Source organism: Lissotriton vulgaris, chromosome 2_1 (assembly GCF_964263255.1).
Source record: "Lissotriton vulgaris chromosome 2_1, aLisVul1.2, whole genome shotgun sequence".
Classification (NCBI taxonomy): Eukaryota; Metazoa; Chordata; class Amphibia; order Caudata; family Salamandridae; genus Lissotriton; species Lissotriton vulgaris.
Window position 1 is genome coordinate 638,007,050 of NC_141687.1, and position 17,526 is coordinate 638,024,575.

Below are 17,526 nucleotides of genomic sequence, written 5' to 3' on the forward strand. Positions count from 1 at the left end.
TGCAGATCTAATAATTAACAGAATACGGTTGCTATTGGGAGTTTGTAAACTAGAATACGAAACCCTCAATGCTACTATTGCAACATGACAGTACAGGCACGTTTGGTGTGGCAAAAGATGAAATCTTGTAGTAGTATAATTTCCACCATAAACGTTAAGATAAGATTTGTTACCTCACAACCCTTGGAAAATGTTGCAATTTCTCTGCTAACTCCCTTGGGTGACAATCTACACCCCACATTAAAGAAAGATGCAGTAACAGCCACACTTCCTTGATGCAACTGCAGAGAAATTGAGCTGACCAACCTTCACAGTAGAATGGAAAGTGAATAATAAAAAATGCTGCGAAGATACAAGTCTAGCGACCATATGCCCTTTTTAAAAATTTTATTTTTGACAAGAACTGTCCAACTCATATGTACAAAGACCAGGAGTGGCGAGTCCTGAGGCAGGCTAAGAGAAGAAGCATTTGCAATGCAATAGGTCTCGCATTTGCAAAAGTTTGAGATATTGGCCTTTTATCTATGTGTTGGTTTGGAAAACAGATAAATAAAAGGCATTGTCATTTGCAATGCCAATAGCTTAAACTCTCTCAAATGCGAGACCTATTTCATTGCGTCGCAACTCTTCTGGCACATCTCTGCTGATTAGCAGAGATGCACCAGAAGTCATAAATCTGTCCCGTGCTGTCTGCTATATTAAGGAAATTTAAAGCTACATCTTGCAGTGGAATCTCTCCTGTAATCTATGGAGTAGAGCTTTGGGGAAGCGCTGACATCTCTCCCCTTGTGCGTGCCAAAAATATGTTTATTAGATCAATTCTTAATATGCCACACAGCTCCCCCGTGGTCCCTATTTGTTTTGACATAGCACTGTAAAAGATCGATGCTGTTGCCTCTGTAAAGATGTTGAAGTTCTGGCTGAACATCTGGTCAGCACCGGAGCTATATATTGATCGGGATGCTCTAGCAGAGCTTTTAAAGCTTGATGGAAAGGCCCAGACTCCATTGCTCAGTAAGATGAAGTCCCTTTGCAGTTTCATTAAAATGGAAGAAGTCTGATCTACTCCATTGGCATTATCTAGGGAAACAGCAGTCAGGGTAAAAAAGAGTTTTAATTGCATAAGCGTTTAGCAAGCTTTGAATTGTATCTAGACAGGATTACACCTAGGCTTGATAGATCTTTGTACATTAAGTTCATAATTGGTAATCTTCCATTGAAATCCCTCACATTAAAATGGGATGGATCTCTGAACTAGACTGCTGATTGTACCTTTTGGCAGGATATAGCTGAGACAGGGGACACTTTCTTGTTCTTTTGCCCAGGCTATGCGACTCAAAGAAAGCGCTATATCGTTCCGGTGTGTAGGCTGTTAGGCACAATGCATTTTGGGCGGCTGGAAGGGTCTTGATATGTGCCACTCCAAAGCCATGTCAAGATACCTTCTCTTTGCCTGGTCAGTGAGACTCGGCCAGGCTGCCGGTTAATTACCCAAAACACAACATGTTGGCATGACTCACATTAGTAAAGTTAGAACATAGTATCAGGTTTGTAATTAAATTGCAGGTGCAAATGGCTGCGACCGGCCTTGCCAGTTATTTACCCGAAAGGCACAATGTTTAACTGCTTTTGGTCGCTTTTGTCTGGGCTTAACGTCCCACTGTTATTTGGTGTATTATTTTTATGCAGCCTCCATCTTTGTTAATCTTTTCTATTTTACTTTTATGGTTTTTAGCTTTTTTTTTATTGCTTACAATGTTGTTACCATTTGCACCTGCATTTTAATTAACAACCTGATATGATGTTCTAACTTAAGTACTTTGAGTCATGCCAACGTGTTGTTTTTACCACAAGATACAGCAGTTTCTCGTCAACTATTTTCTACAAGAAGTGCTTCCTGGTTTATCCTATTTTATGCAAATTTGAAAGCTTAAGTCATTAAGTGTGATGTGATGTGAATCAATGAAGACATTGTATTTTATTTTGTATACTGCCAAACGTTTATAGCCTAAGCATAGTAAAGTATTTATAAAGAAATTGAATTCTTTTAGCACAAACTACAAACATTTTCCTCACTGTCTCCAGGCTCAGATGGTAATGGTGCTGTGCTTTGTGAGACTAGAGGTGGCATTTAATTTTGTGGTGCACCATGGTGTGGATGGTTCGGAGTTTGAGGTTTTTGTTGAAAAATGCAATCAGACTATTTACAAGTAAGTAGAAGACAACATATTGCCACTTCCACAAAGATGTTTATATGTGGTTTCCAATGACTTGGTGCCTGAATGGCAGGGCCGTGGACCGCTGTTGGGCTCACAGGGTAATGTTATTGCTTTGCACTGCTAGCCCCATTCCAAAACATCTCCATTGTCCCAAGGCTCATTGACTGTGCTGTACCCCTGGCTCACTGACTTGAAAGCAGTGCTACGTTGCAGTTCCCCAGTTGATTATCACATCAGATGAACCGGTAAGGATGGTCTTTGGAAGACTTCCAAGGTCAAAGTTCAAAAGCTTCAATACTGACTCAGAGGAGAGCGCCTGGACCTACCGATTTTGCTCTCTGAGCGCAGCAGCCAACACTCCTTCCAGCATGGAACCTTGATTCCAATGCTCTCATTTACCGTGCCACAGTAAACTGTTTTTAAAACAAATATTTCCTGAAACCTGTGAACTGCAAATTTTTCACTTTTGCCTGCATATACAGTTCAGTGGTAATGGTGTACTGACTGAAATGTCTCTAATATATCAGTGACTAGCTAAAACTACATCACTCATGCCGAAAATAATTGGGATTCCCAAAAGTAAGACAATGGTGGCAATTATATGGCAAAATATACAGTAGTTTTGTTGCTGCAATGTATTCTAAAATGTATCCTAAAATCTCTAAATCAAGAGTTAACTGTGGTAATGAAAGTGCAACAGTCAGACGTAGTAGTCCAAAATATTTATCACAGTAAGCAGTGAGTAACAAGCGGTTGAGGCAGCTGATGGAAAAAGCACACATTCAGTCCAAATAAAAATAGACAAGAAAATAACCAAATACGAGAAACGAAACTGGAAGCAGTTCTGTAAAAAGCAAGTCACATTCGAGAGAACAAGCTGTCTACACCGTGGAGCCGACAGAGGAAAGGGAAAGGAGGAGGGAAAGTGAAAGCCCACGATGCGCACGCTGTGTAACGCCAGCCTGGGGACAGGCGATGTGCACGCGAACGGATTGCACATCTCCTGTCCGCGTGTGCCACCTCCTGTCTCCCTTCCAGCACCAAAGCGGCAGCAATAGAGTCTCGCTAGCGATGCAGCGCATGCTCTGCGTTTGCACGTGAGACCTAAAAACGAAGTGTTGGTCAAATCATGTCTTTCTTTATCCACAAAGCAACTGCATATCAACTTGATATCAGTTTAGGTCGTTAAGGTAAGAGATGATCGAACTCTGAGCACAATACTGTGCACGATATAATTGAATGGCAGTTCATACACGCAAAATGAGCTCCATCAGGTAAGGATTGTAAAATGTTTTCCAACTTTAAATTTTACATTTAATAGGTGACTACACAGATTTGAAATTAAGCTATTGGTTATGCGAGTAACGGAATTGGAAATACGTTTGTAGAGACTGAAATCAGACAGGTAAGAGTTCAAATAAACAACACATAGCAATACCAATATTGATATTTTATTTTTTAGGCAAAAGCACTGAAATTCAGGGTTTTTTAAATAATGAAAGAAGTCAAACAGAGGGAGAATACAAATAAAAAAAGATTTGCAGTGAAACTCTAAACAACTAAAAAGAATCTCCCCAAACATGCAAACACTTACCAACAAAAAAAGTACAGCAGGAATGCAGGAGACTCTCAGTCCATAAGCGGCATATTTCACTCTCTGTGAGGACTTCAACTCCATAACAGGCCTGATATTCAACCTTAGGAAGGATAAATGTGGGCATAAACTGCACAGAGAAAAAGAAAAGTCGAAAAATAAGAAGGGTAATTTATGATATAGTGATAGCATTTGTTTGTTAATTTTTACTGTGTAATTAACATAAATGCATATAATATAATTAAAACGAAATAAGCACATAAAATTGAACAGGTCACTTTGAAAGTGGAGATGCCGACCCTACACATCAGTGACATTATGCCGAATCTATGCCACAATCTCGGAAAGCAATCAACTATGAACAGTATCAACCTTAACAAGTCGTTTCATAATTGACCCTCATAGGCCTCCCTTTTTCACAGATATTTTGTTGAGAACTGTTTTAATGCCAAGTCCAGGAACTTTACAAATGTACTGGTATGCTGTAAATCCCCCCCCCCCCCGCCACCCACCCATGATGTTCAGTCGCTTCCATGCAGGTTTTCATATTCTTTATTAATCATTAGGTTTCTTTTAAATTCCTTTCCACCAGCAATGCCTAGGGAGAGCATATATTGTGATCCAATCATTCTTTAATGTAGCCAAGCAGACTACAGAACTTTCTTCCACCACAAAATGTCCCAGGACCTCATAATATCTACTAAGGAAATAGAGAAATTAGATTAATTTAAGCTATAGAATATAGATGAAAGGTATTGTTAGCAAGAGGTGGATCCTGATTCGTACAGTGGTGCTTTATACTCGCTATATTCCTTTACATGTGAATCTACTTAATAAATAGTAAATTTAAATGATTAATTTTCCTTTAATACTCATTTAAAAATGTTTATAAACATGTGTCATCCGAAGGTGACCATACTCCAAGTAGGTCTACAGTTTACCGTAGATAATTGGTTTAAGGCCCTTATAGCCTATCATAGTATGGACATTTCTTTCCATATTAGTCCTTCTATATGGTCCTAGTCAACAGCAAGAAGTCGATGACAGCATTGAGAAAACTGTGCCTTACAGTGGCAGCTGGTGGACTTGGAAAGTGGTGTGCAAAAGAAAATAAGGGCTGGTGGTGGGGGGGGGGGGTCATTATTGTAGCACAGCTCTCAAGCTGGGAACATGTGTCCTGACAGAGGAAAGCAGCAGCTGTTCTCACCGGTAAGTTTGCTAGGGCACTCTGCACGCAGGGATGGTGCAAGCTGCCGCCTTTCAGTTGACACAGCTGAGCTCTCCTTGGAGTGGCGCGCACCACTTCTGCTGCTTTAGTTCTCTTCAACTTTTACGACTCACTCCTGGGTAAATAAGGGGGCGGAGGTGCGGGGGCGGGAGGGATGTCCAGCACGGGATGTCTACTGACGGTTGACGAGCAATTTTTATTAAGCCGCGCACGTGGGTTAGAGCTGTTGTGCGTGTATGCTCAGCCAATTACTAAAATGGAAAGTCTGATCGTATTTAGTTACAAAAACCTTGTTTAACTTTCACAACCGCTCTCTGCATGTTAGCGTGGTGTCCCGTAAAGGGAATCTAAGATCGGCATAAATAAAAACTAGACCAATCCATCTGATTTATGCTTACATCTGGTGACGAACTGGAGGTCAGCCTGGCTCCAACACGGACCCCATTTTACCTCTGGAGGTCCCAGGGGTGTCCATGGGTAAGGAAGAGAGAGTGAACCCCTGAGGACCTCTAGGCTTTACAGCCCCTTGACACCCCCAGCCAGGACCTCAACTGACACCCTACAGACGAGTCCAATCGGAATGCGCCAGATAAAACCCCGGACAGAGCCTGAGGCAGGGGAGCTGGGAGCTCAAAGCAACAGACGTCCGGTGACATAGGGCCCCTCTGCCTGCCCAGCATTATTAACATCCCCCACTGTTATTGTGGTTTGTGTGTGTGGGCAGTGGTGCCGGCATTACGGGCGGGTGGGGGGGTGGAAATGGGGTTGTCGCGCCGTGGAGGGGATGGGCGGAGGAGGTAGGGTTTAATGGAAAAAATAAAAAATATATATATATATAAAATAAAAGTAAAACTTACCGTCCTGAGACTCCCGACTCCCGCCGTCCTGCATTGAATTCTTGGGTGCAGCGCTCGTCATCAGGGAGGCAGCCTCCCTCCCCTCCACCAATCACAACGCTGCAATGGCAGCGTTAATTGGTGAGGCTGCTGCCCCACCCGGGTCATTTTCTTTACTTATGCTGCAGCATACATAGAGAACAGGGAGTGTGGGTGGAGTTGCTCGAGGGCAGGGGGGTGGCTTGCCCACTGTTGTTCATACTGACTGTTTGGGCGGCCTCAGGCCGCCCAAAATGTCAGTATGAACAACAGTGGGCAAGCCACTCTGCCCTGCCCTCGAGCAGGACCACCCACCCCCAACCAGGAACTTCTGCTTTCCCGCTGTGCGAGAAAGCAGAAACAAATGGTAGTTATTACCATTTATGTTTCTGCCTTCTCGCACGGCGAGAAAGCAGGGGGGCGGCGCCCAAACGCCCCTATAGAGGAGCCGCCACTGGTGCCTTAATAGGAAATGACTGGTGGGACTCACCAAATTCCAAACTGAACATCATTCCAGACACCCATATAGCAACACCTAGGACACTTATTGATGCAGCTGCAATTTAAACTCTACAATGTTCGTTTTAGATAAGTCGTGTATTTTATTGTACTTTCCTATGGCCTCTACCAACCTTTGCAGGGGTCGTGTAGTATGATCAAACAGGATCGTATAATCCACATATTGTAAAATGCCTCTCTTACTCTGGGTTATCTCCAGTGAAAATCCTCACTCTTTCGTTAAAATAGGCCCTTGATTGAATTGACCTCTGGAGACACAAATCCTGCTTCTGCAACTGCAGGTACGACCTGGCTGATATAAATTTGCACTGGGGAGCGACCAGGGGAAAAGTCCTGGAAGCAAAGGCCCACATTCCCATGCTACACTGAGCCAAGAAGGCACTCTAAAAAAACGGTCAGGAGCTTTTTTCCAGCTTACACTAAAGGCCAGAGCACTGCCCCAAAGCTGGAATCTGCTGAGAAGGCAGCCACATGGGATGCCATGTCTCCGATCAAGTGACATTAGGTAGACATTCTGCAAGCATTCAAAACAGTTCTGAGGCCTGGGATTAAGGCAGATCTGTCGAAGTTACTGGCAGACAGCCAATCAGACATCAGCAAACAAATACCTACCCTGCACTGCAACGTCGACACAGCTGAGACAAGAATCGTAGAGACAGAGAATAAAATCCAGTGCCTGATGGAGGGTGGAGACTACCTTTAAGCAAAACTACACGCCTCACAAACCCAAGCAGAAATCACCACTCTAGAACTTGAAGACCTGCAAAACTGTACCGGGAGAGACAACCTAAAGATCTAGGATTTACAAGAAAAGAGTGGAGGGCACCAGCTTGGACCTCTTTGTCAAAGACCTTTTTGACGCCCTCTACAAGATGATCAAATAGACATTAAACTCAGCAGAGTCCACAGGGTGGGACAACTACGCACAGTAGAGCCTCGGAGTCCGTGAGATAGATTAGCAAAGGTTTCATGACTATCCTATGAAACAGAAAGTCCTATTAACAGTCAGAGACCAACACAGTGTTAAATTTGGTGACTTGGACTGCACACTCTTTTAGAATATATCCCCACCCGCCTTAGTGAGGAGACGAGAATTTAGGCCAATTGCTGAGAGGCTACAAAGTGGATAAAATCTGATACTGGGGGCTCTACCTGTTTGGCACTGCTTTCAATTATCACAACAAGCCCTACCAAAAGCTTGTTCTTTTCAATTTAGTCACTTATTGCTGGCAAAAATCTCCAACATTTAAGGTTTCCTTTGAATTTCATGTGCCAGGGAAGGGGTGGCAGTGGTGTAAGTATGTATCAAAGAATAGTCAAGGGGGTATCCTCTGTAGTGGAGCCCAACCAAGCACCACAATGTTGATTCACACTGTTTGTGTTGTTTTATTTTTGTTGTCTCTGTTCTACTATGTTGAGGGTTAAAGTTTAGACTACCTGAGGTTCGATCCTGTCCAGGGTTGAACCTCTGGTACCTCGTAAATCAGCCACATATTTCTACAAACATCAGACAACCCCCCATGGAACTTACTTGGTGTGGCGGGGTTGGGTGGGGGGCTGTGTCAGATATCACCCTTAGCTAGATGTCCCAATATGGTTAAGGTTTTGTTATGTATGGTTAAGAGCCCAAAAATCCGTGAACAAGAAGCTGGGCATCTGTAATCATGTTAATGATGAGTGTATGGACATAGTGGCTATTGACGAAACCCTCAATAAGAAGTCAGAAGAGACAACATTCCGCACACAAAAAAACTATTCACGCCCCTATATTTCCTCGCCCACCTTAAAACACAATGGAGTGGCAATCTTTTGCTGTACTTCCCTGCCCTTTTCAGTAATTCTCACCAAACAGGATAAAAAGGGAAGGATGGTAATGATAAATCATTTACCAGAGTGGAGGAAACTCACAATAACAGCAACCTATGCCCCGAATACAGGCCAAGATGACTTCCTATGCTTCCTTTTCTCTAGCATGGCAGACTTTACTGAGGGAAACTTGATAGTTATGGGAGACTTTAACGAGATCTGGGATTCACATGCAGACAGGACAGGGCCATCAGTAATTGCTACTGGGTCCAAGAAATTAAAGCACCTCATTGAAGACCTCGGGCTCTGGTATATACATGGCGAGAAGAATAAGTTACTTACCTTTGAGAATGCTTTGTCTGTTACAGACAGGATCTAGCCGCAGTTTCCTTCTCTTAGACTTATTCCCAGGTGCCAGACTGGAGCCGGAACCTTTTGCACAGCAGTATCTCTGTGCGTTGGTAGAGGTTGTTTAGACACTCAGTAGCGACATTGTCCTCCAGATGTGACATTGATGGAGTCCATATAAGCCTCCTCTTAATGCCAGTTTCTACTGTTACTATTTTTCATGCCAACAACACGGAGCCACTATAGAAACTGCCTATGGAAATAGAGTTCCATAAAAGAAACATCTTTGTGTTAAACAATTACAAAGTCCTAAAGAAGGGCATCAGAATGTCACAACAGGGATCTTGAAGGTAACAGGACCTACAGTTCACACAGATTGGAGGACGGGTGGGTCGTTAAGGAATCTGCGGCTAGATCCTGTCTCTACCAGATAAGTTGTTACAGAAGGTAAGTAACTTATTCATCTGATCTGCCATCTAGCCACAGACTCCTCATCTTAGAATTAAATACCCAGGCAACCCCATCCTTGAATGGGGGTCTGCATAATGAACTGAGAAAAAGATCCCTGAATAGGACTAGTCAGTCAACAATGAGTAAAAGCAACCAGACTGTCTAAAGAATTACAGGTGAAGCCAAGAAGAGGCTCGACTAGAATTACTGTGAAAAGCCAGCATGAGAAACATGTGGATAACATAACTCACAACAGAGAGATAAGAAATTGAAACAATAATACTCTGTAGGCCTGCCAAAGATAATAAACCCATGACTGAACAAAACTAAAGGACCAAGGACATCAGCCCATACCACTGAATTAGAGTTCCAGGTCTTTGTCCCGGAAACCAGAACGTGATCTTACCCCACCTTGTGACACAAAGGAAAGGGAATCTCAGAGAACATCCACAATAGAGCAAAAGAGAGGAGAGCCATCCCTGCAATACTGGACTACAGCATTGTAAGAAGAACAACAAAAGTGTTTGGTAGAGACCCCTCTCTGAAGGAGAAAACCCTCCTAGAGAAAAGACAACCCTTCGGGATATGACACATCGTAACCTAGAGGAGAAAGTTAAAAATTAAATGCATAAGCAACAGCAAACTCGAGGTCGAACTAGAGTCTCAAGAGAAGCGCAGTGACAAAAGCAGAAACGTACGTCCTATGGTGGTAGTTCTGCCTTAAACACACTCCTACACCTGTTTGTATCAAGGGTAAAGACAATGAATTTGTGCAATCCCTCATTGAAAACTTTCCAAATGTATTCAAACATGATTTGGGTTGCTTGAAAGGGTATCAGCATAAAATCAACTTAAAGAGTGGATCAATTCCTGTGTGTTGTAAGGTGAGGAATGTTCCTTTGTCTGTAAAAGATGATATGCAAAAGGAAATAAAGAAATTGATGGATGGTGGAATTATTGAGGAGGTTGAGGGAACGGAATGGTTGGCTCCGGTGGTGGCCGCAAGGAAACCTAATGGCGATCTTTGTCTGTGCATCGATTTGCGCCAATTGAACAAAAATGTGGTAATTGACAAATATCATTTACCCAATATAAATGAACTGTTGGTTTTATTGGGTGTTGCTAAGGTATTTAGCACCATCGATTTAACATCCGCTTATCACGAGATAGAGTTGGAGCAAAACAGCAAAGATTTGACGGCTTTCATCACGCCTTTTGGTACTTTTAGATTTAAAAGGATGCCGTCTGGTCTCGGCCTCATCAGTATTTCAGAGAGTAATGGAGAGAATGTTGAAGGGTTTACCTGGTGTATGTGTTTATCAGGATGATATTTTGGTATTCGCTAACAACATAGATGAGCACGATATTAGGTTAAAGGCGGTATTATGTAATCTGAATGAATGTAATCTCAAAGTGAAAAAGGAAAAATGTAAGTTTCGTGCAGATTCCATAAATTATTTGGGTCATAGGATAGATGCAAATAGGGTTAGACCAAAAGAAATTATGGTTGATGTTATACAGAAAATGAGTCCTCCCAGTAATAAGGAAGAATTAATGAAGTTCTTAGGCATGATGGACTACTATGCTAAGTTTGTAAAAAACTTTGCTGAGGTAACATTCAATATGAGATGCTTACTAAGGAAAGGTGTCAATTATTGTTGGTCTTCTGAATGTAATGCTGAATTTGCTAGAGTTAAGGTAAGTTTAAAATAAGCCCCGTCATTACAAAGTTTTAATACCTCTCTCAAAGCTATTCTCACGACGGTTGCTAGCGAGAGGAGTTTGGGTGCTGTATTAAAGCAATGTAGTCCACCAGGTATAAAAAACATTATGTTCTTATCTCGAAGCCTCAGGGATCCTGAGACTAGGTACTCAGTCGTGAAAAGAGAGGCTTTAGCGATTTTTTGGGCAGTGAGAAAGTTGGAAACATTTCTATGGGGAACAGAATTTGAAGTCAGGACTGATCACAAGCCCTTGGTGGAAATCTTTGAGAAGAAGGGCCTAGATTTAATTTCTGGGCAAAACACCAAATGGATAATGGGGTTGCAAGAATATTCTTTTCGCATCAGATATATTCCTGGTGTGGAGAACAAGATAGCAGATGTTCTTTCTCGTTTTGTTCCTGAGATTGATTTGAAAGCTTCGGATGTTGGTGAAGAGTTTGAGGGTGTAGACTATGAGTTTGAAGAGGAGTGGGTTTGTGCTTTGGATTCTGCAAGTATAACTGAAGAGAGATGGTTTAATGAAGTTGGTTCAGATGAAAAGTTGAGTGAAGTCTTGTCTTTGTTAAGTGGTAACTGGGATAGTGCTAAGGCAGGGGCTTTATCTACGAGTCCGTTTTGGCATGTGAGGTATAAATTATCGGTCAATAGAGGGATACTGTTTAGAGGCACAAGATTAGTTCCCCCAGCCAGTCTTAGGAAGGAGTTGCTGAACATGGCTCATGTTTCACATTCTGGCATCACTAAAACTAAGGAGAGGTTAGGTAACTCGTATTGGTGGCCCGGAATGGATAAGTTCATAGAGAGAAAGAGATTCAAGAGTGTGTTCCTTGTGGGTTATGTGATAAATCAATTTCCTAGAATTCAACCCATGGTAGTGAGAAGACGTCCTAAACGTCTGTAGGAAGACATTGCATTGGACATAGTAGGACCTATTCATAGAGGTGATTCTCAAACTTTTCTTTTGGTCATCATGGACATGTTTTCTAGTTGGCCTGAGGTTTTCTTTTTATCCAATGCGGAGACACAAAGTGTGATAAGGTGTTTGAAAGGGTAATCAACGTTTACTCCGCATCTTTTTTTCCGCGGACTTTCAGCCCACATACCATTACTCCACGAGGCCATTGACCTCGCATACCAACACTCCGCATTTTTTCACAACGCGTGTGCATTTACCACGCATGCATTTACAACGAATTACGTTGTAAAGGCATGTATGGTAAATGCACACGCTTTGTGAAAAAACCAGACTTCATGAAGATGGAACCAGGAGGAGTGTGGAACTACGACCAGACAGAGGTAAGGGGGTTTGGGTTCTTTTTTTTAGGAGTGTGGGGGTCGTGCTAGGGTAGTGATTGTGTAGTGTAGTGTAGTGTTTGTGTAGTGTAGTGTAGTGTAGTGTTGTGGTGGTTGTGTAGTGTAGGGTCGTGCTGGGGGTAGTGTTATAGGGTTTAAGGTAGTGTTGTAGTGTTTGTGTAGTGTAGGGTCATACTGGGGGTAGTGTTTTAGGGTTTAGGGGAGTGTTGTAGTGTTTGTGTAATGTAGGGTCATGCAGGGGTAGTGTTGTAGAGTTTAGGGTAGTGTTGTAGTGTTTGTGTAGTGTAGGGTCATGCTGGGGGTAGTGTTTTAGGGTTTAGGGTATTGTTGTAGTGCTTGTGTAGTGTAGGGTCATGCAGGGGGTAGTGTTTTAGGGTAGTGTTGTAGTGTTTGTGTAGTGTAGGGTCATGCAGGGGTAGTGTTTAAGGGTTTAGGGTAGTGTTGTAGTGTTTGTGTAGTGTAGGGTCATGCTGGGGGTAGTGTTTTCGGGTTTAGGGTAGTGTTTGTGTAGTGTAGGGTAGTGTTTTAGGGTTTAGGGTAGTGTTTGTATAGTGTAGGGTAGTGATGTGGTGTTTGTGTAGTGTAGGGCTAGTGTATTAAGGTAGTGTTGTGGTGTTTGTGTAGGGAAGAAAAGTGGTTTGTGGTAGTGTTGGGTAGTGTTATTGTTGGAAAAGGACTGTGTGTCAAGGGTGGGTTGTGCAGGGGTACTACATTATGGTGTAGGGTAGGGTAGGGTACTCACACTTACCTTTAAAACTTTTAAAATGAGTATACCTTTAACATGCATGCCTTTCAGTTGTAATGGCATGCGTGGTAAAGGCATAGTCGTTGTAAAAGTTTGCGTTGGGATAATTTGCGGGGTGTTTGTCTTTGTGGAATGATAATTGCGGAGTGATGGTATGCGGGGTATTTGTTTGCAGAAATATGTCACATATTCGTTTGAAAGAGTTATTTTCTAGAGAGGATAATCCAAGATCTATTCTGACAGACAATGGCCTGCAGCTGGTATCTAAAGAGATGGAGGAATTTCTGTCTAAAAATGATATTGTACATAAAACATGTTCGTTATATCATCCTGAGGGTAATGGAATGATTGAGAGGTACAACAGAGTGTTAAAAGAAACTATTACTCTTGCAAAATCTATGCATCTGGATTGGAAGTGTGAAGTACGTAAGAAAGTAGAGGAGTATAGATTAACTCCTCACTCCACAACTGGAAGATCTCCTTTCTTCCTTTTTGGGGAAGGTTTACAAATACTTATTTGGAACCATTTTGGGTTAATGATTATTGCAGACTTAAAGGTAGAATTGAAAGTGTTGATGGACAAGACTTGCATGATAGAGAAGAGCATAAGGCTCAGCAAAGGAAAAGAAATTTTGATGCAAAAAAATCTGTGAAAAGAACGGTGGTTAAGGTGGGACATTGGGTAGCTATTAGACGACCTGGTTTATTTGGTGGTGGCAACTCGAAATATCTCAAACCAATGTTGGTCATAAAAGTATTCAATAACGCTGTGAAAACTCAGGATCACAGAATATGGAACCTTAATAGAGTGGTCATTCTAAAATCAAAATCAAATGATATTTTACATGGAAATGATAGTTGTGCTGATGGTTCTATGGGAGCAAAAGATGCTCGTACTGGTGGAAGACAACATGCTCTTACTAGTGAAAGCCAAGGTGAACGTTCTTCTAACAACAGAGGTGAACACAGTTATCTTCGTCAATCCTTGAGGACTTCAAAACGTCCATCACATTTAAAGGAATATGTATAATGTATTTATGTAAAAAGATGTTGGTGTTTGTATATAGTTGTTATAGGAGGGAGATGTGTGATATTCCCTGTTACTATTTTCTATTATTAGAATTGTAGGTTTGCTTAGGTTCCATCCTAACATGGAATGAAGTGTTATGATGTAATTTGATGATTTGAAGGATGCTGCTCAGTTGAATCTTACTCTGTCAGCTGTTGGATGGGATCCTTTGTACATGAATAAACTGCAGAAGAATCTTACCATCTTTACTCATTATTTATGGAAATACTACAGGTTCCCAAACAAACTATTTCAAGATTACTAGGAAAGCAGTTGGTAGATTTAAGAATCTGCTCCGGCCCGACTATCTGTAAATCTCTGCAAAGCAGAGTCAGCAGGCGTGCCGGATAGACAGGCGTGATCAAAAGGCATAGAAATCAAAGAGGCCTGAATCGCCTCTGAAAACACGAGAGGTGCGAAACCAGCCACAACATTAGAAAGCTCCTAAAGCGGCCATAGGCTGATCTACAGAACCAGTGGTATCCATACCACAGCGAATAATCAGTTTGGCTGCCTGTTGCCTGTCCCGAACTAACAGGGCAAGAACCTTCTGTGTCTCATCCAAAAGGGAGGGCAGAAGGTGCTCCAAGGAATCCCATAATGCTGACGCCGACACCTTGGCGTTGTAGTGGAAAGAAGGTGGAGAGTCGAGCAGTGCTGTCATTGAAGTCAGCAGGCTGGACCCTGACAACATTGCCGGAGTTGGGGGGCCAAACCCCAACACCCAAGGTGGTAACCCAGACGGGCTGAGCACCGGCATCCAAAAAGATTTAGACTCTGGCAACCAGATAATCTCTGAGGGTGAACCAGCCGGCATGGGTATAGTCATGGCCTTGTGCACCTCCTTGGGGTCAGAGGGCACTCCAGGGGAAGGTGAAGACCAAAAGAAACTATAGAGAGTTGTAATATTCTCTCATTTGGGTCAGAGTCGACCTGGCTACAGGGTAGGCTGGAAGGCATGGAGTACTCTCAGGCACAGAGTCTACAGCTGAAAATTGGGACAGGCCTTTTGCAGCGAAGTCAGTAGATGCTGCGACTTTGAAAGCCTGCTTATCTTACCTTTGGTCATCAATGGAGAGTGGGGCCCCTGGGAATGGCTCCTGGATTGGACTTGCAGCCGGTCATTATAGTGAAAAGGGGACCAAGGCCAATGGGACGTCTTGGAAGACTCGGAGAACTGCACAGCTAGAAGTTTCATCTGATGTTCCTTTAGCGACTTCGGTCGAAGGCGTTGACATGAGTCGCACTCCTTGAACTCATGGTGCTCACATAAGCACCACATAAAAATAGAGTAAAGGTCCGTGACCAAAATCTGTCGTCTACAGAACACACAATTCTTGAACCCCGAGAACATATGAAAGGCACACTATTCCGTTCAACGAAATCGTCAAAGTAGACTGAAAAAACGTCCTTAATGGGATCCGCGTTGTAATTGCGGAAAAGAAGAAATTGATGTCAGCGCGTGGATATGTACAACATGGCTATTGTGTTGTTTGTTCTGACTAGGATCGGCTGACTTGGCAATATGGGAAGGAGCACTTGTAAACCCAGTCTTATGGTGCAGAGTTCCAACACATTGATGTGGAGAATCTTCTCTGCATCTAACCAAAGGTTTCTTGTTGAAAGCTCTTGCAGGTGGGCTCCCCATCCGTCGATGGATGCATCCGTGGTGAGCAATAAACTTTCTGTTATTAGTAAGAAAGAGAGACCTGCAGTTAGGTTATCTCGAATTCTCTACTAGATCAGAGAAAGTTTCAAGCGCCTTGTGACGCAGTCCCTATCTTCCCATGTGCGTTCCACTTGTTTCCATTGCGAATCAAGCCCCTGCTGAACAGGTCTCACACAAAGCCTGCAACACGAAATGAGACCTATACATGATGCCATCATACCTATTGGTGACTTGTATTGCCTCACTTTGATTGCTTTCCAGCAAGAGTCTTTGACAATCTCTGTAACTTTCTTACCATTTCTGCTGATGGAAAGGCTTTCCCTAACTGAGTGTTACGTATTGCTCCTGGAAATTGGATCTTTGTTTGGGGCACCAACAAAGATTTCTCCCTGTTCAAAGTGAAGACTAATCTCCGAAAGAGACCGATGCATACACTTGTGGATGCTTTTGCTTGGTCTCTGGATGGCGCTTTGACTAACCAGTCTCCTAGGTATGAGAACACCCGATGACCTACTCTCCTGAGAAAAGCAGCAACTGGAGCGAGACATTTGGTGAATATTCTCGGCGGTGATTTAAGATCAAAAGGGAGCGGCTTGAACTGGTAGTGATGCTCCACTATTGAGAATCGAAGGTACTTCCTGTGTTTCCGACGCAGGAGCATGTGGAAGTAAGCATCCCGAAGGTCCAGCAAGGTCAAAACAGCCACTTCTTGCATCATCAGGAGGATTTCTTGCAGAGTAAGCATTAAAAATGATTGCCTATATAAACCTGTTGAACTCTCTGATGTTCAGAGTCAGCTACCATTGACCAGTCTTCTTTATTAAGAATAATCTGGAATCGAAATCTTGATTCCTTTGCAACTTGGGGACAATTTTTGTGGCTCTCTTGGAAAGAAGCATTAGAATTTCCTTTTGCAACTTCTTCAAATGAAGATGTTTCTGTGCTGTTGGTAAAATTGTGTTTTGAGTTATGGAGTGTGTTGTGTGCGTGGAGAACCATAACAGGTGAATTTCAGTGCTTTTGCACTTTTGAATCTGAACAGTAAGTCACGTTTTAACTGTGTTTTTTTTTCAGTGAATGTCATTCTTTTTTATGATGTGCTGAATTTCCAGCCCTAGCTGCACATGGCCATCAGTCATGCACACAGGGGGGTGGACCAGGCCCTGCATCTCACCTGCTGCGGGCACCCAACCCCACGATTCCCCAACCTGCTGCAATCATCAGCTCAGGAAGCAACCTTGACCTACAATCAGTCCCTGGGCCAAACACGCACGGACGCCCAATGCCCCACTATGTACGACTTTTGGCTATGTCCTGCCGTGGTTAGTCGCAGGAAAGGACCCCTGTCCGGCCCTACGTTTACCCCCACAATGTGCAGCCAAACCCTACTGTGCCTAAGGGCTGACCCATAGAGCCTGATGAGACTTTGATTTTCTGGTTGTCTTTTACACTTTTCTTTATGCATGAAAGAATCCCTGGCAAGCTTCTCGATTTGAGATGTGTGATACCCTTGTGACTTGTGAATAGCCAACACTTAAAATGGCAGCCAGGGTCCGTACTACCGTACTATCGCTCTTGGTACTGCTGACGCTGGATGCCATTATAGATGTCAGGCATTGAAGAAGTCACAAGGAAATTACGAATCTGCCAACTCCAACCATTATTTTTGAATTACAGGAATACAGAGACCCACTGTACCCTCGAACGGTTGATTGGAATCAGGGTGCACTTATCCTGACCACCCATATATGGCCATTTTTTTTATTACTGCAGGACATGTGTACTATACCCCGAGTCCTGTAGTGGCTGACTGCAAGATAATTTTTTGTCTTGTGGCAGCAATTAGATCTCTCTGTAATTAGGTTCTGAAAAGGGTGAGGAAAAAGTAGGATTTCTCATACAATCTTTTCTTTTTTTTGATTCCAGAACTTTTGAGTCTCAAATTGCAGAGATATACAAAAGTGTT

At 42.8% G+C, this 17,526-nt stretch overlaps 1 protein-coding gene across 1 annotated transcript in view; it reads right to left on the reverse strand.

Annotated features, from left to right (window-relative positions):
- ICE2 (interactor of little elongation complex ELL subunit 2) overlaps positions 1–17,526 on the reverse strand; it is an 823,034-nt gene that overhangs the window by 145,563 nt on the left and 659,945 nt on the right. Inside the window, exon 11 of the mRNA XM_086955805.1 lies at positions 3,814–3,943. Coding sequence (XP_086811931.1) covers positions 3,814–3,943 — 130 coding nt within the window. The remainder of the gene's footprint in view (positions 1–3,813; positions 3,944–17,526) is intronic.